The sequence below is a fragment of the Podarcis filfolensis genome, assembly GCF_964270895.1.
Source record: "Podarcis filfolensis genome assembly, chromosome: 17".
Taxonomy (NCBI): domain Eukaryota; kingdom Metazoa; phylum Chordata; class Lepidosauria; order Squamata; family Lacertidae; genus Podarcis; species Podarcis filfolensis.
The window spans coordinates 41,333,348-41,360,627 of NC_139621.1; the positions used below are offsets into that span (position 1 = coordinate 41,333,348).

Below are 27,280 nucleotides of genomic sequence, written 5' to 3' on the forward strand. Positions count from 1 at the left end.
TATTTTACAAAAGTGGTTTATTTTAAAAACACAGCTGTTCTCAAATGTTTTGAAAAAATAAAGTTTTTTTAAAAAGTACTTCACTAGGAGATGGAAGCCCAAGTCACACTGCTATAGTGCTGCTCTTGTCCGCTGTGTGGCTCCAACTGTACTCAGCGTCAACAAGTCTTATCCAAGCCCAAATACTCAAGCCAGTTTTAGGAGGCTTGTTTGTGGTGAAGTGCAAAAGTACAGCTTCTGTTCTAAAAACCTGGATGCATGATGGAACTCTGTCTAAATTTCTGGTGCGCATCACTGATATAGAGAGACAGATTTCTAAACATGCTTCTTGTGTGCCTGCTTAAATAAACAATTATAAAGAAAGCCAACATGAATCTTGACTGGCTGCAGAAAGAGCAGGAAGCAGCGCTGTGAACTGTGAGCGGTTATTTCTAATTGATTTTTTAACACCTTTATGGTTGCAGTGCTGATGCTGATGTGGATGCTTGTGAAGACGATGCCTTCTTTCTAGGAAAGTAGTATCTAAAGAGAATAGTTAAGGAGTTCTCAGCAAATACCGACAACTATTATTACCTTTAGTCAGGAAGTAAAATATTTACGTACTTATGCACGGAGCTCGTACTGGAGCTGCTTACATATGATTGCAGATTTTAATGTGATCAGTGTACACTTACAGTGGTACCTTGGTTCTCAAACTTAATCCATTCCAGAAATCCGTTCCAAAACCAAAGCGTTCCAAAACCAAGGCGTGCTTTCCCATAGAAAGTAATGCAAAAAGGATTAATCCATTCCAGAGTTTTAAAAATAACCCCTAAAACTCAATTTAACATGAATTTTACTATCTAACGAGACCACTGATCCATAAAATGAAAGCAATAAACAATGTACTGCAGTCACACAATCAATCAATCAATCAATCAGTAGCTGAACTGGGTTCCACACAGGCACAAAAACAAAAAAGAGCTGCAAATATAAAAATGCAAAATAAATAGCAAAAACAGACAAACCTCAGTGTAACACTCAAAATGGAAATGTGGGACTCAAATCAGAAGTGTGGCACTCAAATTGGAAGTGTAACACTCAAAACGGCGCACGTTTAGCTTCCAAAAAAAAGTTCGCAAACCAGAACACTTCCTTCTGAGTTTGCAGTGTTTGGGTTCCAAGTTGTTTGAGTACCAAAGTGTTTGAGAACCAAGGCACCACTGTACTTGGGAATAAACACCACTCAAAATGATAGTACTGTACTCATATCTGAGTAAATATGTGTAGGATTGAGCTGCAATAACATTTCCCTCAAAGGCATAAAAATGTAATGCTGTAGTCTTCCAGAATTGCAGGACAAACTGCAACTTATCTGCCTTTTGTATTAAGAAACCTGTGAAAGGAGGTTGGGGAGAGAGCAGAGATTTTCTGTTCCACCACTACCTCGTGGCCTCACTAAAAACCAAAGCATGACCTCCAAAATTGTTGGGAAAGTGGTAAGGCCTGTTACTCATCAAGCAGTGCCAGTCTGGTGCTTTAACATTTGGAAGGTCCCAATGTGCTGTGTAAAACAGATGCAATTAATTTCCAACCTCTACATTCTGGCTTTTACAGATGGCAGACTGAGAACTGCAAGATGTGCACTTCAGAAGGATACACAAATGTGGGGATGCCTTTTGTTGTCAAGTACTTCCGGATAAGACGCTCTGTCCCATACCAATTAAAACCTTTGGTTGAGTATCCAATGCGGGGCAGGTGGACACTTGCTGAGAGAAATAAATGAAAAATGCTGTCTGAGTTGTAGCTCACATGAAAACAAAGGATATGTAACTAGGTAGTTAATATTGCAAAGGAAATTCTTGTCACGGGACCAAAAAGGTTAAGGATAGGTAACCGGAAGTCAGGGGTGCAACCTGGCCCTAAACATTAGCCACCTGTTCCAGAGGCAAAGAGTTATTTAACCCCCTTTGATCCTGTGTGAAGAACAGCAGAGTCTTTGACACAGTTCGTTTTATTTATACTCCGCCTATCTCTCAGCACAGGACCCAAGGCAGCTTACCGAATAATTTTTTTAAAAATGCAACTAAAACGACACCATCCAAATAAATATTTAAACATAATTACGTAAGTAACCCTATTAAAGGCAGCACTGAGAACACATAGGCACATGGGGGAAAGATATGCAAAGGGGATAAACTAGGAGTGTTGGGGACACTGTAACCTCTTTAGTGAGAGGTTAAATTATCAGAAACGTTTAGTTGTTTTGGCTTCTGGTGGGGATAGTGAGAATTCCAAGCTTTTATCAGCAGCGAGGGAACTAAGACTGCCCCAAGCTGCAGGTGCACTGCAGAAAACGTGGGAAGCTTTCGATTCCAAACGGTTGACATTATTCACCACAGCTGGGGTTTCTGCTGACATGGAGTTCTCCAAGAGAATAACCCCATAATGGCAGGAATTCTAGAGGATCAGAATGTCCCAGCCATCCCTTTCAACTTGTTTAAACGGGACTTCAGGCACTAACCTTCTCAACAACTGGCACACTTGCTGTCACAGGCACACTTACCATCTCTATCCTTGGCCGCAAGATAAATTTTCTTTAATCCCCTTTCCAAAGCAGGGAGATTAATTCCAGACAAGTTGTTCGAACGGTCTCGGTGCTGTGCTACAATAAGGGCCAGCTAGGAAGAAATCATATATGCTGTGATCAGATAAACCGAAAATTAAGTGCATGGCTTATAGGCAAGAAACACTCTTTTCCCCTCCCTTTTTTTTTTTTTCAAATACACTTATACTTCTGGAATAAGTATGGAACAATTCCGATACTCTAGCTTTTATGCTAGGAACAAGATTTGGAATGACTAAAACGAAAGAAATGCAAACCATCTGTTTGTATAGTTACCAAGTCATGTCCTTTGTTTCTGGATTCCTTATCATCGATGGGGAATAAAAGAGTTCCTCCCAATGTCAAGTCTACAAAAATAATTAAGAACAACGGGAAAAAAACACTGAATTCTGTGGAACACTGAGGGGAAAATGCACTCAGGATGAATTTCTGAAAGTCAGATTGGCTGTATTGCTCTCTCTTTCATGTACTTAGCATAATGCTGATTTTTCATAGATGGTGAACATAGTAGACAAAACAGAATTAATTTAATTAATTAATTAATTAATTAGCAGAGTATGATATTTTCTAGCTCCTTAACTGGGCTTTCCTGTCTCCTGTGAAGATTAATCCAGAGTGTTTCCATCAAGTTGCCAGGAGCAAGCAATAGAGAAGGAAATTTCTAAATTATGACTGCAACAGTTGTATGTTCCATCAGTCAGCTGGCAATGCTTTCAATGCCAGCATTCATTGGATTATAGGTTACCAACTGTTTACAGGTGTGCTGAGATGTCACACTGCAGGGATGTGGGGATATGAATAATGGGATTAACCGGTATCTCATCCAGGTTTTATGTAGCATTTCACCCACATTATCTCAGTATTCTTTAATCTTGTAAAGTAGGTCAGTATTATTATTCCAAATTTGGGGAGCCAAGTATGAGAAAAAGAGAAAGATTTGTTTAAGGCCACATGGTGAGCTTATGGCTAAAATCTGAGTGAAGAATCCAGTTTATACTCTTAGCTGATTCAGGGATATTTATTTCTTTCTTTATTTATCTATTCATTCATTCATTCACTTATTCATTCATTCCCTGCCTTTTCCTTGATAGGGACTTAAGGCAGCTTACAGATAAAATAAGAACAGCTAAAACACAGGAAAAACCCACAATCATTAAAAAACAAACATTAATAGACATTAAACATTAATAGAATATATGATCTATGAAAAACATACAAACAATCGTAGCAAAAACAGCAAGGCACCAGCCCCATCAATAAACTGACTATTTTGGGAGTCGTCAGCTCCCAAGTTCCTGTTGGAACAAGAAGGTATTCACCTGCCGGCAGAAGGACAACAAGGAGGGAACCAGTCTAACTACTCTAGGGAGGGAATACCAAAGTCTGGAAGCAGCCACTAAGAAGGTCCCGGAATCTATGTAGCATAACAGATAAATTTACGCACCAAAGTGCATTCACTTGTAAGTTTACTTACACCTGGCAGGTAAGAGACTGGAAGTGAACACATGAAGCAACTGTCATCCAATTAATCTTAGCACAGGCTTCTCTTACAGCTTTACTCTGCCCTAGAAGGGATGGTAGCTCTTTCCTCACAGACAATAATGAACAAGAAAGTAAAAGGAACAATTTCCTGTTCATTCCAAACAGTTTAATCTAAGGCAGAGAAAATAAGAATCCAGACTGTCCAAATGAGGCGTCTTAAATGCTTACACTATAAATGAGATCATTTGATTAAAAATAACAGTTTAAAAAGGAGGAATCTCCTAAAACTACAGTAGCTTTTACCTATCTCTTGCTTACCTTTCATCTTTCCTGCCAGCTCATATATTTTCCTTGGATGGTCAGAGCGATTCCCCAGAGCTGTGAACAAGCCTCCTCTTCCCCAACGGCCCGAGTCATCTGAAGCAAAGAGTTAGATGATACTATTTTAAAGGGAGGGAAAAGGTCCATGAGACTGAAGTTCATATAGGTCAGCTTCCAATGGTTCGTAGGAGATCCATTCTTAGAATGGAACAACTAACATGACAAAGTCTGAGAGCACTTCCAAGCTACAAATCTGGCCTTCAAGGCAAGTGCAAGACCTTCTGATATTAATCTGCTTTTAGTGATTGCCTTGGCAAATGTAAATGCATTAATCCTATATGGCTTAGTGATGGTAAAGAGTTATGGATCTGTAGCTGCATTATAAACCTCTTCATTGGGTGCTTTAATGTGGAAGAGTGATCCAAACCCTGATGGAAGAATGGTGCCACTCACCCAGACAAGTTCTGATCAACAGCAATAAAATGTACTTGCTACCGACTAACAGATTTTTAGCAACTCTTACTTCAGCCACTCAGGCCATAAGTAACCAGCAGTTGCTTAAAGACGTGTGCTATGCATTTAGACCATGGATAAAGAACCAGTATCCCTCCAGATGTTGTTGGATCCACCTCCCATTAGCCAAAAGAAGGGTGGCTAATGGTCAGAGACGATGGGAACTGTGATCCTGCACACCTGGAAGACCCTATGCTCCGCATCCTTGATTTAGACTGTGCCACCTGAACGTTTCTGGAGGTCACTAATACAGCGAAAATGAATTTTGGAGGTGAAAATCCAGGGCAGCCTGGGTGTGCTATATGATGCTAAATGAAACATACTCACTTACAGGCCACCTTGTTTTAAGAAAAGGTACTTTATAGTGGCAGAACAAGATGTACAAATCTCAGGCTGGGAATCAGAGGGCTTCATATCCTACAAGTATTTCTCTTAAATGATTTACAGAGTTGTGTACAGAGTGCAAATAGTCAACTGATTAGAAATTTGTTGGCCAAGGCTAAATTGTTGTTAGCAACGGTCAGAAGAGTTTTTAAAAGAGGCGGCAGAGAGGTGCAGAGAAGTTTGATGGTACATGACTGTGAATGAATTAAGCGCTCCTCTCCTATTTCATGCTGGAAGACTTAATGCCAAACTAATGTCTTCAAAGACTGAGTGAAGTTCTTGGCATTCTGGAACAGACAGTATTCACAAGAAAACTTACGGACACCAGTTCTCTCCTTAACTATCTGACTTTTACTCATCATTTGACATTCGATTATACGAGCAAGTATATTATTTTCATGCTTTGTGCAGCCAATTGAGTTTAATGACCTCTCTATATACCAGCCTTGCTTTAAACTGCTTGGCTTGTTGCTGTAAGTGACAAGGAATTTCACCCTGGCAAGTGAATGGCCTGCCAGAAGAGAGGAAGAGTTTTCTGCATTTCTGTGTTGCAGAAACCAAACAGGTTGCTGGCAGAGGTATGGAGCGCTTCATCCCTTCTTTACCAATTCACTGCATTTCTATATTAAATGAGCAGGGGACAAAGCTCCCCGCTGCATGACAAAACCAAGAGGACCGTGGCTGAGAGAAAGAACACTCCTTCCTTCTACCATCAGCCTGCTGTGTTCTTGCTAAAGGAAAGAGCACTCCAGAAATTCCACATCAGACTGAATTTCTATCTCCTGTGCCTTTCATGCATCCTAGAATCTGCAGAGACTCAATACCAGACCAGGACACTAGGGCCATAGTCACACCATACATTTCAGCACTGTGTTATCATAGCCACGACTTCCTTCAAAGAATCATAGGAAGCGCAGGGAGTTATTAGGAGATCCTTAGTCCCTCTCAGAGACCTACATTTCCCAGGGTGGTGTAGCAGTCACTCCCTCCTCACAGGGGACTCTGGGAACTGTAGCTCTGGGAGTGGAATAGGGGTCTCCCAACAACTCACAGCAGGGACGCAGGTGGTGCTGTGGTCTAAACCACAGAGCCTAGGGCCTGCCGATCAGAAGGTGGGCAGTTCGAATCCTCGCAACGGGGTGAGCTCCCGTTGCTCTGTCCCAGCTCCTACCAACCTTGCAGTTTAAAAGCACGTCAAAGTGCAAGTAGATAGGTACCGCTCTGGTGAGAAGGTAAATGGTGTTTCCATGTGCTGCTCTGGCTTCGCCAGAAGTGGCTTAGTCATGCTGGCCACATGACCCAGAAAAACTGTCTGCGGACAATGCCGGCTCCCTCGGCCAGTAAAGCAAGATGAGCACCGCAACCCTAGAGTCTTTCGCGACTGGACTTAACTGTCAGGAGTCTTTTACCTTTACCTTTTTAAGAACTCTCAGCACCCTTAATACCCTACAGCTCCAAGCCATGACTGTTTAAAGCAGTATCATAGTGCTTCAAATGTGCGGTGTGAATGTAACCTAAGAGGAGGCTATGGCTGCTCAGAAATCCAACTAATCTGGTGAATAAAAAACGAGGTCTCTTCTAGCAAAGTCTGCTCCACCTACCTACACAATGCACAATGATGGCATCCTCTTCTCCTGCAGAGGGGTGGGTAACATCACCTATAACATACTTGATGGAGCTCAGGTCAGGGTCTGCGTACTCCAAATCCGCACCCATCCCACTTTCTAAATCTCTTTCTGTCTCCTCTTCGCTGCTCTCTTCTGACTCCAGGCTGTAAGACCTGTAGTGATTTGCTTCCCACCAGGCCATCCTGAATTTAAAAAGAAGAAGCAGCAGCATGCATCAGGTTGTTAAGAGAGGTTTCCCATGTTTTGTATTAGCAATACACCACCTATTTTACTGTAAACTCAATAGTAATAATAATGATAATAATAATACAGCATAAATGGTCAACTGAGTTCCAGCCTTCTGATCAAGGCACAGCCCAGGGATAATATATGGAGGAGAGGGTTATCCATGGCTTCCAGCCATGATGTCTATGCTCTGCTTCCTCAGTTGTAGGCAGCAATGCTTCCAAATACAGTGGTACCTTGGTTTAAGAACAGCTCACCGTATTTTTCGCAGTATAGGACGCACTTTTTCCCCTCCAAAAATGAAGGGCAAATGTGTGTGCGTCCTATGGGGCGAAGCAGGCTTTCGCTGAAGCCTGGAGAGCGAGAGGCGTCGGTGCGCACCGACCCCTCTCGCTCTCCAGGCTTCAGGAAGCTATCTGCAAGCCTTGCAAGCCAGGCGGGAGTTCCCCCGGGCGCGCAAGGCTTGCGGGCGGCAGCCTGCAGCCCAGAGCATGGGGCGCCCTCCGGAGGACACCCCGTGCTTTGCGCAGGTGTCTGCAAGCCTTGCGCGCCCGGGGGAGTTCCTGCAGGCTCGCAAGGCTTGCGGGCGGCTAAACATTTTCATGCGTCAACAGGTACCGCAAGTTGAAAATAACATTGAACTGGGAACTTGCTAACTTTTAGCAGTAAGTCTTAAAATTTGAACAGAAGTGCCAGGGCGTTTTTGACATTTGTCAGGAAATATCACAGCCAAATGCCTTCAGTAAATATTCAGAATGTCATTCTTATTTCCATCAAGTTACAGTGCTGAAAAGAAAACAACCTAGACCAAATGAAATTTTTCAACACACATATGCTTTTGTCTGGCCCCTCAAAGCAGCTTGTCTCAAAGTTAAGCCACATTCTGAGTAACAGCAAAGAAGTTAGAAAGAAATACTATTTTCTGGCTTCACAAAACGGAAGGGAAAATAGCAGATAGTGTTAAAGAAAGAAAAATTGTGCAGCTCCACAGCAGTCAATGGATCAACAGCCCGTTTTATAGTTGAAACTCATTCAGATGCTTTTTCTGTATTTTTCACAACCTAAGACGTCATACCCTATGGATACACCTACAAAAATAATATAAATATCAATGACGTTTTACAGCTGAAATAAATCTTCCTCATTACACACAGTCTGTATCTGCACTGGCTTTGAATTTGCTTTTTCTATGAGATCTGCCCCCCCGCCCCCGCACCTAAATTGTTAAATTGCTTTGAGATTATTTATAGGAAGCAATTTGTACATGGAATTGAATAAAAAATAAAACTGCAGTAGCAAGTAGAACTGTGAAGCATCTTGACTGCTGGTGCTGCTGTGAGATCACTGCCAACAGAGACAGCCTTACTTCTTCTGGTGCTCAGCTTCCGCCTTCTTCTGCTTCTTCTCTTCCCTGAGCCTGGCCCTCTCTGCTGCTGCCTCCTGCTGCTTCCTCTGCCGAGCCGCCAGTTCTTCTGGGCTCAATTTACGCCGCTTCTTGCTGGGTCCCGGCTGAATGCCCGTGACAAGAACCTGGAAAAGGAAAAGATATTCATGGGCTGCAACAGTTTTTTCTATCTCAAGCTACTTTCATGTCCTCCTGCATCCACCACAGGAAGGCACCCTTTAGTCAGTTTTCCAGGGACACTCAACCAGCGTGACCAAGCCCGTTTCAGTGCCCCGATTGGTCCTGAAGCCAGACTGAAATATGAATAATATTCAAGATAATCGGTGGCACTGGGGTCTAAACCACTGAGCCTCTTGGGCTTGCCAACTGGAAGGTTGGCAGTTCGAATCCCCGCAACCGAGTAAGTTCCTGTTGCTCTGTCCCAGCTCCTGCCAACCTAGCAGTTCGAAAGCACGCCAGTGCAAGTAGATAAATAGGTACTACTGTGGCGGGAAGGTGAACGTCGTTTCCATGCGCTCTGGTTTCCGTCGTGGTGTTCCATTATGCCAGAAGCGGTTTAGTCATGCTGCCCACATGTCCCGAAAAGCTGTCTGTGGACAAGCGCTGGCTCCCTCAGCCTGAAAGCGAGATGAGAGCTTCAACCCCATAGTTGCCTTGGACTGGACTTAACTGTCCAGGTCCTTTACCTTTTTTTTTACCTTCTCCTCCAAGCATGCCTGAAGCTGGATTGCCACCCACCCAAAGTGTTCACAGTGTCCTTACGTTTGCTTTATTTCGGAGAGCTCTTCCTTCCTGACCTCCATCTTCAAGAAGACATTTCTGAAGACCCAGCAGAAGATCGAAGGCCTTCTGGTCTTCGTGGCTAGGTTCCTTTGAGTAGTCTTTGCCTTCATATAGGTACATGTGGCCTTAAAACAGCAAGCATCTCAAAATGAGCCACCAACATTACAGCAGATTTTTTTGTTTTAAGATAAGGTTGAGCATCGCAATGCTCTTTTTAAAAAGTTGCCTCCTTTGTTTAGTGAGCTCTGACAGTTCCAACAATATAGTCATACCTCGAGTTAAATGTGTTTCAGGTTGAGCGCATTCGACTTGCGCTCCGTGGCAACTTGGAAGTAATGGAGCGCATTACTTCCGGGTTTCGCCGCTCGCACAGACGCTCAAAATGACCTCATGCGCATGCGTGGAAGCGGCGAAATGTGACCCGCACATGCACAGACAAGTCGTCGGATCTTATGTTCCATTTGGTATGCGAACGGAGCTCCGGAACAGATCCCGTTTGCATCCCGAGGTACCACTGTACCTACTATCAGACTACCTGGCTATAGAATTCCCACCCATGCCCTTAAAAGAAAGTGTGGATTAGCACCAACATAAATGATCGATTTATAAAAAACTGCATTAGAGGAACTTAAGTGAACGGTTTTGGACAAAATACAAAATCAAATTATAAAGTAACTGCCATTCTGTTCAATAGTTCCACTCAGAAAGAAAACCACTGTGAAATTCTGGACAAAAGGGTCAATGAGTTAAGTCTACGGTGATTGTTTCCTGCAGTAGGGGTATTTTAGCTGATGTTTCATCAACTTCCCTATCACACAAAGGTCCGATAAAAAATAGGATATATTCTATTTGACCAATTAATAAATCCAAATTTAAAAAAGGAATTCTAATTAAGCAAATGAAGACTAGGACTCCGATACCCAGCATCTCCTCTAAACCTTATTTTTCAATTAACTGTGTTTGATTATTCTCACATCTGCCTAGTTTGCAGATGTCATAGGCATAGGCCATATCCCAGCACCACCACTAAAGGTGAGTAAAGCTGAACTTGCCTTTCACCCTATAGCTTCAGACACTTTTCTCCCAACCTAGCTCAAATACTAGAAGAGACACAGCTGGGATATAAAGGAGCTTCAAGCTACAGAGCTGCATTGTATCACTTTCACACCCATGCACAGCTTTTGCTGCAAAAAGTAGACTCACAAACCCTATTTTATATGTGAATGGGCTGATCCGTTATCAGCAAATATGGCTGCTCCCATCAGATCTGTCTCCTGTAAAAACACCTTGGCTATTGGATGCAACACAACTTCAGTGAAGCAAACTTCAAAGGATTCTGACCCCTACAGCTCTAAAAACCCCCCAATATATTTAAAACAAAAAAAAAAAATTCCTTCCAGTAGCACCTTAAAGACCAACTAAGTTAATATATATTTGTGTTGGAGCCATCAACATACTTTCTGCATTTTGCTCTTCATTTTCTACATTTCCCTCTGCGGTAGACAGGACAGTTTCCATCAGCCATAATCCTTCTCTTGTCTCCCCAAGGATACTTCCCAGGTCCACATCACAGATGGTGCTTCCACCCAACGACAACAGTTTGTCCAAGCCAAATTTCAGGACTTCGCTCAGCTTTCAAAAAACGAAAAGAAAAATGGAGGCTAAAAGGCTTCACTATCACCCTCTCTAACGCTTCCAGAGTGCTGCTCCTATTGGTATATTAGGAAGATATAGGAGCTTGGACATGCGTGAAGAAGATCCTATTGATCAAATTCCCATTATACTTGTGTATGAACTGCTTTGAGAGCCAACACAACAGAAGCCTTTTTCATAGCGATAAAGCAATCATCATGAAAGAAGCAGCAGATTCAGACATAACGCTGAGGATTGCATCACCTTTGCCTTGCTGTTTTGCTTTGAGTTCAAAGATGAAATCCTACAACAGCAAAGGAAGGCATTTTTAATAAAACAACTGTGCTTTATTGTGTCATAAGGCTTTGTTGGTCTGGAAGTGAAAATAAAGTGAGGATAAGGGAGGGGAGAATTTCCTGGGAATTTACTTCCTATAGATTCTAGTTTTCTAGGCGTTTGGGCTGAACTTCAGAATTTCACAGAAAAACTGAATTCCAACCTGCATTAGCCTCACAAAGGAAAGTTTATGATTTCAGTAAGCTGCTAATGATACAACATGATTTGAGCCTTTCCATAAATTTAAAAAACAACAGCACAAAACCACAGCTTTCCTCTCCAGCCTGAAATTGTCCTGGATTCCCCGATCCAACACAAGCAGTGCTAAATCTCTTTGTTGCATTCCACAACTTTTTAATAAAAGTAGGGCTGGCTTTGCTCAGCAGTTTAGATTGCTATTCAGAGACACATTAGGCCCCTCTTTTACCTGGATATCTGCTTCCACCTGTGATTTCTGCGTTCCAAGAGCAAACTGACCCCCTTCGATAATGGTGCTGGTTAGCTGGAGCTTTGATGCTGCTCGCCGGTAGATTATTTCTTCCACAGTGTCTCTCCCAATCAAACGAATAATTTTTACAGGCCTTGCAGAACACAGGGGTGGGGGGGTGGGGAAAGCATTTAAAGATGATGGTTCGCATTAGATCACAACCTATGCGATAATTAAGGAGACCAAAAAAACACAACAAGAAATTTCAGGAACAGCAATCGTTCACAAATCATTCACAAAACTTTCCAGGAGGCAGGGTGTGTATGTGAGCTGATGCCTTTTGTGCTGGAGTAGCAACCCGTAGAGTCACAGATCTGGAGGAGTCTTTGTAGGTATTTTGGGGGCGGGGTATGGTCAGGGACTTGGATGCAGTTTTACTGGGAAGAGCTGCATCAATGCAACGCAGCAGGATGGGTGGAACATATCCTTAGGGAGAGAAGAAGCAAAGCACAGAAAAGATTTGTCCTCACTTGTTCTGGCCGATTCTGTGGGCTCTTGCTGCTGCTTGTAGGTCATTTTGTGGGTTAAAGTCACTGTCAACAAAAACAACTGTGTCTGCTGCCGTAAGATTCATGCCAACCCCACCTTGGGAAATAAAGGAGGGTGACATTGGAGTTTTCATAATGGAAATAGCATTGCAAATGAAATACACGTTTTCCCTCTTTACAGCCCCAAAGCAAATGGCGACTAGAGAGAGAAACTGTTAGTTAATTTGACTGACTGCATGGAACAGTATTTTGATAAAACAGTATATTGAGCAGTGCTTTTTTCTGGGGGTACACATACCATTTAACATTTTGTGAATCTAAGTTTGGCCTCATTGAGGGGCAGTATTTCAATATGAGAAGGAAAATGAGAGTACCCCTACACATTTTTTTTAAAGGAAAAAAGCACTGATATTAAGTATATCTGCATTTCATTTAATTAGATCAGTGTTTCCCAAACTTGGGTCTCCAGCTGGTTTTGGACTACAACTCCCACCATCCCTAGCTAGCAGGACCAGTGCTCATGGGTGATGGGAGTTGTAGTCCAACAACAGATGGTGACCCAAGTTTGGGAAACACTGATTTAGATGAATAAACCATGTAATCCCAAAGGGAAGGTAAACAATTTTTTAAAATAAGCATATTGTTACATAGAATTACATTAAAATACCATTTCAAAAGCCTTCTGACCCAATGGACCCTCTCATCCTTACTGCATATAAATGTAGCTGACCCATCTTTGGAGTCATGGATGTGTTCCTCTCATGTGTAGCTTACACCTCAGTTTTTGTTCAACTTCTCAAAACCTGTGAGGTAGATTAACCAGAGAGAACACCCAGAATCATCCAGTGAGCTTCACAGTTGAGCTGGGACTTGAATCTGAATTTCTCTGGTCCACTATACCATACTGAGAGAACCAGGGTAAATTTGAATTTTACTGTATTTCACCTTGCTAGTCTTTGTTGAGCTGCAATATGTGCTTTAAGAGCTAGAGACTACGATTTTTTTAAAAAAATGAAATTAAGTGTTTGCGTAGGAAGGAAACAACAGATGCATTGAAGACTAGCATTACGCCTGTTGTCAGAGCCAAAGTCTAGCACAGAACCAGTACAACTGGACTTGAATTTACATAAAAAATTCTGCTTGACCTCCTTGGCTTATTTGGATAAGCCAAGTTGCACTCAGTTCAAGGCGTTTCGTGTGCATCTCTATTCGCCATCTGGGAAGGCGGCAAAGGGATCCTGCCTTTTTGTAACGTTTGCCTTACCTGCCCTCGTGCTCAGGAGGAAGACAAAAATGGGCTGCTGGCCAAAATTCTTAATGGCAAGGTGCCTCTCTTCACCTCGAACAGATCCATCCAGGCGCTCATAGCTGTAACCTTTTCGGTTAAAAGAAGAATTAAATGGATTAATCACAGCCATTCAAAAAACTTCTGCGCTTGCGGCCCTTTAGAATCTTTATCCTGCACTGTCCCCTATCCACATCTCAATTTTCTTTCTCCACAGTCTTCTCTTTGCTGTCCCCTTTTACTCTCCCCTTCCTGTACTAGTTTTTCAAGTTACACAGACACATCTTAGGCCCCATCTGCGTTATACATTTTAACCTTTTCTTTGCGGCCCTTCTCCGTTCCCAGAATCAGGATCAGACACATCAAGAAACAGAGGCATTTACCTCTGTAATCCATATAGTCTTGCAGGATATCCAGCATCTGTGTCATTTGGGAAAACAGCAAAACACGATGACCACTGGAATGAGAAAGGAAGGGAAGGCTCTGACTTCAGCTCAGCTTTCTGTGTAGTGTAACAAAGCTTGCCTCAACCAAGGAAGATGTAGACTGCAACCTAATGTGCTCTGATTTGAGAATAGGTTAACAAATAGAGGGATGGGGTTGCCATTGTGGAAATGCAGGAAGAGTCCAACCTCATTGCTCAATTTGCAATTGCAGAGGTGACACCAGAAGGCCACACTCAAGCCACACAAAATCCAAACACTGCAATTTGTTTCAAAGCAGGTTTTAAAAACCTGCTTGAAGATTTGCAACACTGAGGCTGTACACACCTCCTAGGCGAAGGAATTCCACAATTCTGGAGGCCACGACCAAATGGCCCCTGTCTCTCATGCCTGCCAACTGAATAACTTTATAGGCAGGCTGTCAACACCTGTGAAGAGTTGTGCAGGTAACGGTGGTCCTTTACTCTGCTGATTTATGGAAAGTATTAAAGTTCAGTAGTGAAACACATACCCTACATATAAGAAAGACAGAAGTTTATCCAACAAGCTCAGCTTCCCACTGGCTTCAATAAGATGATCCCCAATGATAAAAGGTTCTGGTTCAACACCTGAAATGGAAAGACATTTTAGCAAGAAACTTCTCTGTTAACACTGCAGACTATAGACTACTAACCACAAAAGGATTGCATCTGAATATGTACTTCAAGGCAGAGCAAATAATTGTCCTGCTGTTCCCAAACACTCTTAAATATACTTTTAGAGGGAAATGGAAGTCTTTTCCTGATCAAGCCCTTTGCAACAGGAAAGCAGCAGCAGAATCCCCAGGTAAACACACATGATAGAGATAGTTTCTTGGCTAGGCAATCTAGCAAGGAAGATGGGAGTTCTGTAAATCACAGCAACTCCACTCCCTCTTATGCCTCTATCACTCCATAACAAGGATGTGCAGGAAACTTACAAGTTGCAAGCTGTATATATTACAGACGAAAGTCCTAGGGTGAGAAGCAGCCCTTAAGTTGCTTGCTAGGAGACTTCCGGGTTAGCGCCTTTGGTAATGGTGGAATTTCTCTGACCGGGAGGAATTTGCTCTGTGGAAACCGGGTCTGGCCACCGCGGCGAAGGCGGAGACCCTTCAAAAATCACAGGCGGGTGAAGCCTGTGAACGTGGGATTCGGCAGGCACCTTTCGCGCCTCCCCTACTCGCGGGGAAACCCGGTTTCGGGGATCCGGAGCGAAGTGGGGTGAGCGGCGTGGTGCTGTGAATCGACTGCTTCTTCCACGGAGCCAAGCCGCATAGCCGTTGCCGGAGAGCGCTGACTTTTTCCTGTTGACAATTCGATCCTAAAGCAACTACCCGTGAGTAGAGTGAATCGGAACCTTTTAAAAAATACTTAATTTGGCACCGAAACGGGGAGGCTCAAAACAGGAAGTCCGCCTTCCTTTTTTGTAAATAGACTGAAGCAAAGAGGCTGCACACTGGATCTGCACCAATGGGCAAACCTTCTCAGTTGTGCAGAACAGACAGCAAACCAACTGCCTCGACAGCAGCACCAGCAACTATGGCCCTGGACGGCCTTCTTACCATTGAACAGATACGGATGAGCTACACATTTCCGGAGTTGAACTAACACATTCTGGAGCTTGGCTTTCCTCCCCGATTCATTTTCAAATGCATCTAAAATATAGAACAAAGTGTGTGTTTTTTAAAAAAATAAATAAAAATGTTGTATTCAGTCAGTCAAAGCAGTGATTAACTAGCGAGTTTATTTTCCATTCAAGCCAGAAGTTTGATTACTGCCGTTCCACAAATTCAATATTTAAATCACTTAGGTGCTCGCTGAGAGTGGAGTACCGTACTTTTCTGTCTATAAGATGCCCCCATATATAAGACGCCTCTATTTTGGGGGGCTCAAATTTAAGAAAATGCGCAATTTTTTGGGTGGCGGCGGGGAATGCTGAATCCAACTGGCAAATACTAACCATCGCAAGCAATGCAAGCCAAACTGCCAAAGCGGCAGCCAATCCAAAGCATCCACTAATAACCCGCCCATTTGACAAAGCAGCCACCAATCCAAAGCAGCCTTTTACGCATCCACAAATAACCCACCCGACTGACAAAGCAGCAGCCAATCTTAAGCAACCCCTGCAGCAGACACCATTCACTCACCCAATTGCTAGATCCTGCTCGCGGAGGCAACCAATCGCCCGTTCCCTCCTCTGCACTACCCCCCCCCCCATTTTTTACTTTATTTTGGAGTAAAAAACCCTCGTCTAATACACGGAAAAGTACGGTAACTTGTAACTGAAAAAACATTGCGTGGTTATGTTCGCTGTTTGTAATGTTTAACAAAAATAGTAAACACAGTAATGAAATGGCAACAGAGGGCTCTTCTATACTTTTGCCTGTCCTGCCACTTTCCCCAGGAAAAATCTGCTCCTTATATAATAATAATAATAATAATAATAATAATAATAATAATAATAATAATTTATTATTTATACCCCGCCCATCTGGCTGGGCTTCCCCAGCCACTCTGGGAGGCTTCCAACAAAATATTAAAATACAGTAACATCAAACATTAAAAGCTTCCCTAAACAGGGCTGCCTTCAGATGTCTTTTAAAAGTCTGGTAGTTGTTGTTTTCTTTGACATATGGTGGGAGGGCGTTCCACAGGGCGGGTGCCAGTACCGAGAAGGCCCTCTGCCTGGTTCTCTGCAACTTGGTTTTACTGCTGAACTGGAGCAAATGTCAGTTGGGTTCTCTGCGGACTGCTAAGATTCAGCAGGTTTTCCCAGAGAAAGCAGCAGGCAAAGGGAAAGCCGCTCAGATCCGTCCGTGGAAATCACAGGAAAAGCACTCAGACCCAAGCTTTTTAGGCACACGACAAGTGGAAGTGTAGATGGACCCCCAAAGTCTCTGCCTCCCAGGCGCCCGTAAAACCACCACGCTCACTTCATTCCGATTCCAAAGTCTTCCCCTTGCCCAGTTACCTAGGTCTTTCATCAAAACAGCCTTGTAAAACTTTCTCTGCAAGGCTGACATCCCGTGGTAGAGAACCACCTCCTCTTTCTTGGGGAGTTCGGCTGCCACATCAGCCTTCACTCTTCTGAGCAAGAAGGGCTGCAAGAGACTGTGCAGTTCTTTGGCTATACGGGAGAGAAACACAGATATAGCCCTAGATTTTAAATATGAAGTGGGGGGCAGGAAGGCCTGAAGGGGGCGGGTTTCTAAGTCCATAAAGCTGAATGCTATGTGACATATTTGAGTACCACAGCATCTATTGCCTGATGCTCATAATTTTACCATGTGACTCAACTCGCCTTCCCACACATATACACTCAACTCAGTACATATTTTAATTTTTTATTTCTTAAAAAACAAAGAGAAGAAGCTTTCTCATCCTCCATAGCATACCATGGAAATCTTGGCTGTAAAGCCAAAGGACTTTTTGCCTAAATGCAGACTCTACATAATCCCATTTAAAGAAAACCTTCATCTCAGTTGCCAACATTCTGCAGGTAATAGCTGACATCCAGTTATCACATTTGTACTTGCCTACTTTGCTTTCCTTTTCAATTCCATGATAATAGCGAACAAATTCTTCCACCAGCTCCTTGGGGAATGTAGCTGGTTCAATGAAAGCAAGCAGGGCATATAACTCTTGGAGGCTGTTCTGAATGGGAGTGCCCGTCAGCAGGAGGTTGAAGTCCGTTGTAAACTGAAAGAGATCCAGAATATGTACAGTTCAGATACGACTGGGATAAGGTAGGGAGGTAAGGCAGCGTCATGATTTGGTTCCCCCTGCGACTGCTTTACATCTCAAATTTCTTGCTCAGGTTAAACAGAGAATTTGCTAGCGACGACAGCCGCACGGATGTCATTAGCCCAGAGATGGAAAGAAGATAAAGTCCCTACCAGAGAAGAATGGCAAATTAAACTGTTGGACTATGCCAAAATGGCAAAACTGACCAGAAAGCTCAGGAACCAAGAAGACCAAACTTTAACAAAGAATGGGAATATCTTGGAGACCACTGTAAGCAGATGAAAACACTAGCAGGATTGCAATAACGCTTGTAATGTAGCAAGTACTATGTATTATCTAATGGTATTATCTAATGGAAGTTATATTATATACGGACTACTGAAAAAGATGCAGTAGAAAAGTTTTGACAATAGGACCCACGGAGGGGAAGGTGGGAAGTCCAGAGATTTGGATAATCTTTTAACTGTTGATGTGTATAGTGGTACTGTTATAATTTTATATTTGTAAAATCAAATAAAAAATGTTTTTAAAAGACCAAGACTTGTCCGCTTATGAATGCCTCTGGAAGAAATTGGAGGCCTTTTTACTAGAGTTAGTTTTAGGAATAAAGCAAGGACGGAGTGCAGTTTTAGTCTTGACATGCTTTACTTCGCTACATTTGCAAATTTTCTCTCTCCATGTAATTTTTATTAAATTTTCTGTTTTACAATTTAGAGTATTCATTTAAACAACCTTAAAATTCGAATGACTTCCCTTCTTCTCTTTCCATGGTTCATTCTGCGTAACAAAAATCCCTGCATATTTTACATAAAATAAACTAAACCACATAAACTATTCAGTATTCCATTATTACATCCATCAAAACTTATTTACACTGTTAAATTTATCTTAATGCTGTCAACATTTTCAAGCACATTTTCTAATCCTTACCTTTTCTCTGCTTTTAGAATGTATCATTATTTGGTTAAAGACAAGGAGTTTATCCAGGCTTCCTGTGGTGCCATGCTTTCCAGGCTCAGGTCCGGGATTTAAAGCTCCATGTCTAAGTGGGGTGTTGGTGTGGTTTTGACCTAGTGCTCTCCCCCAGAAAACCCACATTTTACCGCTCAAGTAAAGGCAATCCAAGGAAAACCCAATTGTTGTTTGCTCTGATTCAGCGGTAAAATGTGGGCTTACCTGAAGAAAGTGGCAAAAGAAGAGGAAAATGCTCAGACACTGAGTTATAATCCCAGATATGTGCCTGGAAAGCACAGCGCAACAGGGAGTCTGCAAGAGCCCGAGGAAAAGCCAATCCACCTAACAAAACAAAAACTCACTGTAGAAGATCCTTTATCTATCTGAGCTCAAGACAGAAGGCTGTGACAAGACATATGTGCTTTCCTTCTTTACAAAGACCAGGACTGTAGTTTTCTTTACCTCAGAGAGTACTTTATGAAGTAGTGAATCCTGATTCTTCAGTCTGTGAGCTTCGTCCACAACAAGGCAAGCCCAGTTGAAACTGAACACGGGGAAGAAAAGTTAGAGGAACCACAATCACCAGGGGCAACCAGACGCAAGACATTTGTCCTGTTTCCTTACTCACGAGCTACTGGGTTATATTACATACTATGGTTCCTTTCTTCTTCCACCCAGATTTCCGCACACAAACTTACACAAAAAAGAACTCCATTATTGCATCAACTGATTTTTTTAAATCCATATGCCAGTGCTTGCAGGCACAGAAAGCTGTCAGCACTTAGTCTGATTAAGATATGAACTCTTTCAAGAGCACTTTGAACAGAGTTTTAAAAGCCTACACAGAGCAGAAGGTTAAACCAGAAAGGGCAGTAGCGACTCAAAATTAATTTCCTCTGGCTGAAGGGAAACATTGAGATTCTCCTCACAAGAGTGCTATTGTGCTATCTTGTGAAAAACAACCATTAGCCGACACCTGCCATTTACAAGGGCATATGTACTTAATTATTAAATTTTTAAACATTAGAATATTTTGAAACCTAAAAGTGCCATTTATTTTCTGATGTGCTACATCTGCTGAAATTTTAAAAAGAAAAACAAACAAACTCATCTTACTGTTTCCAGAACATCTGTTTCTCTTTGCACTCAAAATATTAGCTGCTGTTATTAGTCTTCTGGAGGTTTTAAAAGATTAAAGTCCTGTTATTTGAAAAATTACAGCAAAATTCTGCTTAACTGATTAGGAAAACAACTCATTAGATAAAGACACAGTCACATGGAGGCTTAATTAAAAAAAATGCCCCCCCAATAAATACATTTTCTCTCTATGAGAAAAAAGGCTTTTAGGCATCACCTCCATTTCAGCATCAACCTATATGTAAGGTTTAGATTAATTAAATCCTGACAGAGTAGACCGTTTGCATCAGAATGCAAATTTGGTGGGGGAGCAGAAGAATTGCTCTTTCTGTCTTTTCTGCTTCTGCTGCTGTTGCCAACATGTTCCCAAACTCTGCTTCCAGTAAGAACTGCTACTGGTTTTCCTTCCCTAGCTGAATCAAATAAGTACCACACAAAAAGGTGCTGTTCTTTGGAAGCACAAGCCTCATGAATCTTAAACATATAGAAAAGTTTCACACAGACTTAGGCAGTTATTTAACTTGCCCAGTAATCCCACAATCTGGGCCCATGAGTTTTACACAAGATTAATTTGTAATGAAATTGTGGGCTTGGACAGAAGAGACTTAATGAAGTACGAATAACTTTGAATGTTTCCTAATAGCCAGTAGGCCAAATCACACCTTGCCTATACTGAAAGAGTCAGGCTATTCAAGTGATGTGCTTCCATGGGAATTAAATGGTAGACAATTTTTTTCCTGATGAAGGAATGTTCTGAAAGGGGACTCCTCTGCCCCCTTGATAAGAATGAGATGGGCAATTTTCTGTGGAGAGAAACCACAGTTTGAGACAGAGACTAAGAAAGCATCAGAGACAAACCTTTAACCCCAGCCGCTAAAAGCTAGTGCAAGGAGAAATGTGACCAATCTCTGAACCCCATATGTAATGGGGAAGTTATTTTGCCCTTGGTAGAAATGTTCTCACCGTTTCAGAAATGCTGTGTCTCTAAGGCACACCTGCAATCAAGCATAAGAAAGGTGTCGGTCACTTAACTGCTGCAGAACTGTAATAATGGAGGCTCAGAAAGATATTGTAGCTGGAGAAGAAACGAATGAATCAAAGAGTGGATCCTGCTCTCCCTCACCCCTTGCTAGAGCTTCCAGACAGAAGTGTGCTGTTCCATTTTTGCATCTCATGCCCACTTCCCCAACCGCAGCATCTATATGATGCTGTCTAGGGCTGGAAGATATCTGATTCTCAACTTTGTGATACATCAACAGCTTAACATTGTGATATACTGATATATCACAAATGTCTAAAATAAGGATGGAGCTATGTAGAGGCACTGGCTGGCTTCCCAGTTCTCCTCACATTATGATTTTGATCGAAGACAAGAGTGTAGTATCCACTGGGGACAAAGTTCAGTGCTCCGGCAGATCGATATTTAATCTATGTGAGGAGCTACCCCAAAGAAAGACAAATGCAATACCATAGAGAATTTAGAGGTGGGAGAGGTACGACGTAGAGGGGGTGGCCTGATGCATACCTCCAAAATATTAACAGAAAAACAGGTGCTTTGTATGTTCTGTACCCCTAGACGATGCTAAGTACCTCGTAAGTAGTCAGCAGAATGTGGAAATCATGATTTGATTTGAAGTCCTGCTGTAGCTCAGTTCTTTCTTCCTTGTTTCCTGAATACGTCACGAGGGAAAGACTTGGAGAAAATCTGTTATAATAATAGTAATAATAATAATAATAATAATAATAATAATAATAATAATAATATTGAGGAAATACAGAGAATACAGTGCTCTAATCAGAATCTATTAACATATGAAGCTGATTTATCTAGCCCGACAGCCTTCAGTCTCAGATGGGGTCTTCTCTATGCACAATGTGGTCTTTGTCCTAATTAACAGAAGGCTTGAACATGGCATCTGTTATATATCTTGTGGGCTACTGTGAATGGTAAAGGTGCCCTTGTTCACATTTGAGGGCAGCTGCACATATCAGGATCAAGGGAGATGGTGGAAAGGCAGGAGCGGGTTAAATAAACAAACAACATTTTATTCTACTGCTTCCCAGTGCATAGAGCTGTCATGGGCAAGTTGCCCTTTTAAAAAATTACTATTTCAATTTGATGATGAAAAAAATGAGAAATACAACCGTTTATTTGCTACATGGTTGATGTATTGACTTTCTGCAGGCATTCACCATAGGACTTACAGGACTTTTCAATGAAGTTTAATGTTGGTAGGCCTCATTGCTTTGAGAAGCAGGGGCATGCGGTGAATTTTTCCATAGGGGACCAGTTAGGGCCAGAGGCGCCAGCTTGCAAGGGTGATGTGGAGGCCAACATCATGCAGGTCAGCAACTGTGCATCCCTCCCTAAGATGGGCAAAAGTTTCCCAGGTTTTGAGAAGGAGGCTCCAGGCTTTAATATTCTAATTCACCAGGAACATTTAGGGGGCTAGCCTAGTCCACTGACAGTGTGCCACTGTTGAGAAGATTATGAACATTTACAAAGTTTACCTTTCTAGTTCCTGCTTCCAGTTGTTTAACACAGACAGAGGGCAAAGGATCAAAAACGGCCTTTTATTAAGCTTCCCACTTAAGACAACAAGCAGAGAAATAGCCTGGAATACATGGGGGGGGGATACATGGTGTCATTCACAGAAATGCAGTGCTTATAACCGCTCTTTTCCTACAATGATTAAATGGGAATGAGAGAATGAAAGACCTGGCAAGTCTTCCCAAGACCCATTTCATCACCCAGGATGCAGCCATGCCAGGTTTCATAGCAGTGTGTCAGCCAGTTTACTCCTTCCATCTGATAGGGGCGTAGATGAATGCCTAAAAAGAGAGAACATGGCATAATACTGGTAAGGTTAACCCAGAGATCTGGGTACTGGGAGAATGGATGGATTGTGCATCTTGAAGAAATAAATTATCTTGGCATATCTATTATGCCTCAAGCTTAAATGTGCTTTATACAACTCTGTAGGGGCGTCAACTTGAATAAAATGTTGGGGAGGGGCAAGTAAGGCAAGCCCCGCCCTGAAAAATCGATCACAAGACATGGCACACACATACCATTTGAATGGCACTGCCCATCAACTTGGAGAGGGGTAAATATTTTATTCGGGGAGCTAAAGGGACCTCAGCCCCTAGGAGTGGGCTCCAAAGATTGTGAGGTGCTCTGCACTATAAAAAGACAAAACAATACTCCCCCCTCCAGACATATGCAATCTGGCCAGAGCTGGGAAACATTTGAACCACTTAAGTGCAGCATCCCGCAGAATCATAGAATTGTAGAGTTTGAAGGGACCCCCCCCCCAAGGTCATCCATCCTAACTCCCTGTGATGCAGGCTTCTCAACACCCCCCCCCCATCTTGAAAGCATATTGGGCCCTGCTTAGTTTTGCAAACGTGCTAGCAGTTTTCTTGCCGCACCCCTAGGAGCCACAAAATTTGCTCACTTAGGGTAGTGGTTTTAACCAGTGTGCCATGATGCCTTGAATGATGGTTAGAGGCTGCGGGCAACACTGGCCTCTGTCCCTCTTTGCTTCCTTCCCTCCCTCCTCTGATGCCTTCTCCTGTCTCTCTCTCCCAAAGACTTGCATCTGTTTATTGAAGCAGCCCTGGCTAAAAGCCCTGCTGGTAAATAGGACCTCAGTCTGGGAGGTACCTCTCTTTGGGGTGGGGTGGTGGGTCAGCTCAGAGACCGGGGCAGCAGCAGCGGCTGCCCAGAGGACACCCAAGGAGAGGAGAGGAGGCTAAGGGAGCACTCCCCAAGGAAGGGTGTTTGAAAAAGGGTGAGAGGCTGTCAGCTCTGCAGGCAAATGGTGACGTAACTTTTTTTCAATTTTTTTATTTATACTTTTCAAGTTTAGACATTTCACTGATTTTATACATTTCGTTTATTTTACAAACATTTTGACATTTCAAAACTTCCTTCCTCCTCTTTCTGCGGTTATTTAAATTTAATTTTAATATCTTCTGCATACCCAAATTGAGGGTGGTGGTGACATAACTGGGCTCCTGAGCCGCACAGGAGTTGCTTTAGGGAGCCGTGCAATCAAAAAGCTTGAAAAGCTCTGACTTAGGGGAAACTTGGTGCAGAGCAGCCAGGCCAACGATCCCACTCACCTGCCAGCCCCCATTGCCTCAAGTGTTGCTCTTCCACGCCTGGTCCCCCTTGGCTCTCTGTGCGCTTAGCGGAGACACTTTGGAAGAAGCGAGACATCACGGACCGCAGCTGCTGATGGTTGCACGCTTGCAACAAAACCTCAAGCGGCACACAAGTCTCCGCCTCCCCTTCTCTGCACGAGCCCCGGGACCCAGCTTGTTTGCAAAGCGGCTCCCGGAAGGAAAGCAACAGAGGGGCTCGCCCTATTGGCTCGTCGAAAGGAAACCCGCTTTGCGATTGGCTGCTGCCGCTGCATTCGCAACATAACCCAGGAACTGCATCTTGCAACGCGGTAGGCGAAAGTGCGGGGTCTGGGTTAAAGGCGGATCTGCACGGATCCTCCACTTTTAAAAAAATAACTCCAACAAATCCAGTGTCAAATTACACCTGGACGGCACGCCTACAGACTGGACTATAAAAACCGTGGATCCAACACTTTGCCGCGCTGCAGCACCACAAAAACATTGATCCGAAGCATGGATCCTCATGAATTTATATGATTTTTATATTGAAACAAAATAAAAACACGATGATACTCTACGCCACATTTTAGTCTGTAGGCAGAACCAAAAAAAAAACACGCATCCACTGTTTCATGGTGCCGCAATGGCGCAAAAACATGGTTAAAAAACACGGATCCTCATGGATCCTCATAATTTTTGCGCTGGATCAGCCTGAAGTCACCATCAGATCAAATATCATGGCCATGGGCACAGCCTGAACCACAAAAATCAGAGCGAGGAGCCCAAGACCCACCTGGAAAGCGCCGTGGACTCTTCCGGTGTAGGCCAGCAGGGGGCGCCAGGCACCAGAGGACGAGGCGGAGCTTTGCCACCGGGGGACAACGGACAACGCGGCCGCCGTTTGCTCAGCTCCAATGTGAAGCTCCTGTTGAGTCCTGCAGGGGAAGGGCGGAGGGGTGAGGGTTCCGTGGGTCATCGAGTCTGACCCCGGCGAGGATTGCGGATTGCCATCTGGTCTCAGCCGCTCTCGTTTTTATCAGTCCCCAATGGGGGACGGGAAGCAGGGCATCAGTAAATGTCATGATAATAATGGTCAGGATGGATAATAATGGTACTTCTTTACGCCGACCCTACCAGGTGGTTTAGTAGTCTGGAAATCAATAAATAATGATTATATGATACGATACGTCCTGCAGTTTAGAAACGTATTATGTGATATTGATATGGAATTATGAGAACCGTGCCAGGTGGCATTTCTCCCACCACACCGAGGAAAAGGCCGAGCGGGTGGCTCTGCACCTGTTGGATTTCTGACCGCCAGCGCCCCAAGCTGACCTGTTTCGGCCATGCTGTACCAGGCGCGGAGCTCACAGGTTGAGGCCGTGTCGCTCAGGGTTGGGGAGTGGAGTCGGGCGGGGGCAGCAGGCGGCTTGGCTCGTTGCTCCGAGGTGCTCATGTACCAGCCTGAGGGGAGGTCGGGGGGGCGCCAGTTCAAATGGGTGCTCTAACCGCTAAGCAATGCTTCCCCTCCCTTCAAATGAAGCACATTTATCCTGGTCGGTGCCCAGCGTGTGGTTGAAGGGGGGGTCAGCGCTGCGCGCCCAGCCTCCGCCCCACCCTGGGCACCACCGGTACTCTACGTGCTGACGTCCTCCCAGCCGCAGGTGGTGCCTTCAAAGTCGCAGGCCAAGGCGGCGCCCGGCAGTGCCAGCCCATTCTGGTAGCCTGGAAGGAGAAGGAATCAGGCGCCCTGAGCAAGCTACAGTTCCCAGCATTCCGGGCACCAAGTGCCCTTAGGAGACCCCTGTTCCCCCCATGAGCTACAGTTCCCAGAGTTCCCTAGGAAGAGAAATGGGCTTGGGAACTGTAGTTCTGACAAGAGAATCGCAGCCCTCAATGCCCAGAGCAAGCAATCGTTTCCAGGGTGCTTTGGGGGACATGGTGGGAACTGTAGCTTGTTCAGTTTCCCAAGCAGACCCTCTCAGAGCTATAACTCCCAGTTTCCTTGGAAAGGCTGTGCAGAATAGTCTCCTTCCATAGGAAACTACAGTTCCCAGGGTGCTTTGAGGGATGTCAAGATGGGTTAAATCACTCTCTACGAGGGGAATCGAGACACGTCTCCCGATTCCTTTGGCAACGCCAAAACTTACTGCAATGGCTCTCGTCAGAGCAATCCCAGCGGTTGCAGGCAAAGTTGCAGGCGCTGGCACTTGCGTTCCCATAGGCGCCCCAGCTAGGAAATGGAGGCCCAGCTTGGGGGGGGGCGGGGGCGGAGGGGAAAGTGCCATTAAAAAGAGAGGAAGAGTGAGGGAGACAGGGAACGTCCTAGAATGGGAGAGATGGAAGAGCCTCAAGGGTCATCTAGTCCAACCCGCTGCTCAGAGCTATAATTCCAAGGACTTTGGGAACTGAGAGAGAGAAGAGAGAGAGGGACGGGATTTGCAGCCCCCGGCTCCCTTTGTCTCCCTGGCTCACCCCAGCCCAGCAGGGCACCCCACAGCACCCACAGCCCAGCAGGACTTCGCCCCCAACTTGCCTGCGCGCCGGCAGGGCGAGGCGGGCCAAAGGCTGGAGGGGCGGAGGCAGAAAGCAGGACTTTGGCCCCTGCACCCCAAAAGACACCTGGGGGGTCAGGAGCCCACCTCGTGGGGCTCCCCTGGCCTCCCAGGCGCCTCTTCTGCTCTGGCAGAGCCTCCTGGGCCAGAGGCAGTCTACCTGGGCTGCTCCTGAGGGAGCTTGGAAGCAGCGCTCAGGGAAACGCTGCGAGGAGGAGGAGAATAAGGAGAATGCTAATAATGAGGATTATCATTATTAATAATAATAATGAGAAACCTTAATTATAAGATTATAAAAATATTATATATATATAATATGATATAATTATATAATATATATAATATAATAACATCATCATTATTATTATTATATAATATAATAATAACAATGAGAATCCAGGCCCCTCAGGCACTGTTGGGACTTCTGCCTGAGGGGATTTGGGGGGGCCCTTCCAGCCTTCCTTCTCCGCAGGGACCCCCAACGAGGCGCCCACCTCACGAGGGAGACCAGCGCCACCCAAGGGCCAGGCTAGGTCCCACTGCCCTCAACTAAAATGGCGGCGGTGGCGCGTCTTCTGCCCTTTCTTCCTCCCTCCGGTTACAGATAGGTAGCCGTGTTGGTCTGCCATAGCCAAAACAAAAAATTTTTTTTTCCTTCCAGTAGCACCTTAAAGACCAACTAAGTCTAAGATACCTGAAGAAGTGTGCATGCACACGAAAGC

The 27,280-nt window shown here is 44.0% G+C and overlaps 1 protein-coding gene across 8 annotated transcripts; it reads right to left on the bottom strand.

The window, feature by feature from the left end:
• On the bottom strand, positions 1–27,155 carry CHD1L (chromodomain helicase DNA binding protein 1 like). 8 transcript variants are annotated; one of them, XM_083593112.1, is made up of 26 exons: positions 27,053–27,155; positions 26,154–26,255; positions 25,339–25,467; positions 24,797–25,153; positions 22,592–22,704; positions 22,384–22,487; positions 21,463–21,577; positions 20,836–20,867; positions 19,198–19,279; positions 17,574–17,736; positions 17,009–17,164; positions 15,600–15,692; positions 14,529–14,625; positions 13,958–14,031; positions 13,554–13,664; positions 12,272–12,386; positions 11,742–11,895; positions 10,804–10,978; positions 9,326–9,471; positions 8,525–8,688; positions 6,907–7,115; positions 4,406–4,504; positions 2,882–2,952; positions 2,546–2,660; positions 1,640–1,748; positions 1–522 (listed from the first exon to the last, which is right to left on the bottom strand). In XM_083593112.1, the coding sequence occupies exons 5-26, from the start codon at positions 22,679–22,681 to the stop codon at positions 453–455; spliced, it is 2,544 nt and encodes an 847-aa protein (XP_083449238.1). In that variant the 5' UTR covers positions 22,682–22,704; positions 24,797–25,153; positions 25,339–25,467; positions 26,154–26,255; positions 27,053–27,155; the 3' UTR covers positions 1–452. The 8 variants fall into 8 exon arrangements, with proteins under 8 accessions (XP_083449238.1, XP_083449239.1, XP_083449237.1 ...); XM_083593113.1 differs by having other exon boundaries at positions 24,797–24,938; positions 26,987–27,155; XM_083593111.1 differs by having other exon boundaries at positions 25,339–25,728; positions 26,154–26,411; positions 26,987–27,155.
• Positions 27,156–27,280: the final 125 nt, after the last annotated feature.

Excerpts from the sequence above, each read along its gene's own strand:
- CHD1L (XM_083593109.1), bottom strand. The coding sequence starts at position 24,097 with ATGTCTCGCTTCTTCCAAAGTGTCTCCGCTAAGCGCACAGAGAGCCAA. Across the intron at positions 1,749-2,545 it reads TGCGGCCAAGGATAGAGATG|CAAGTGTCCACCTGCCCCGC; the intron begins GTAAGTGTGCCT and ends TATTTCTCTCAG. Across the intron at positions 523-1,639 it reads AAAGGCATCCCCACATTTGT|ATACTACTTTCCTAGAAAGA; the intron begins GTATCCTTCTGA and ends TATTCTCTTTAG.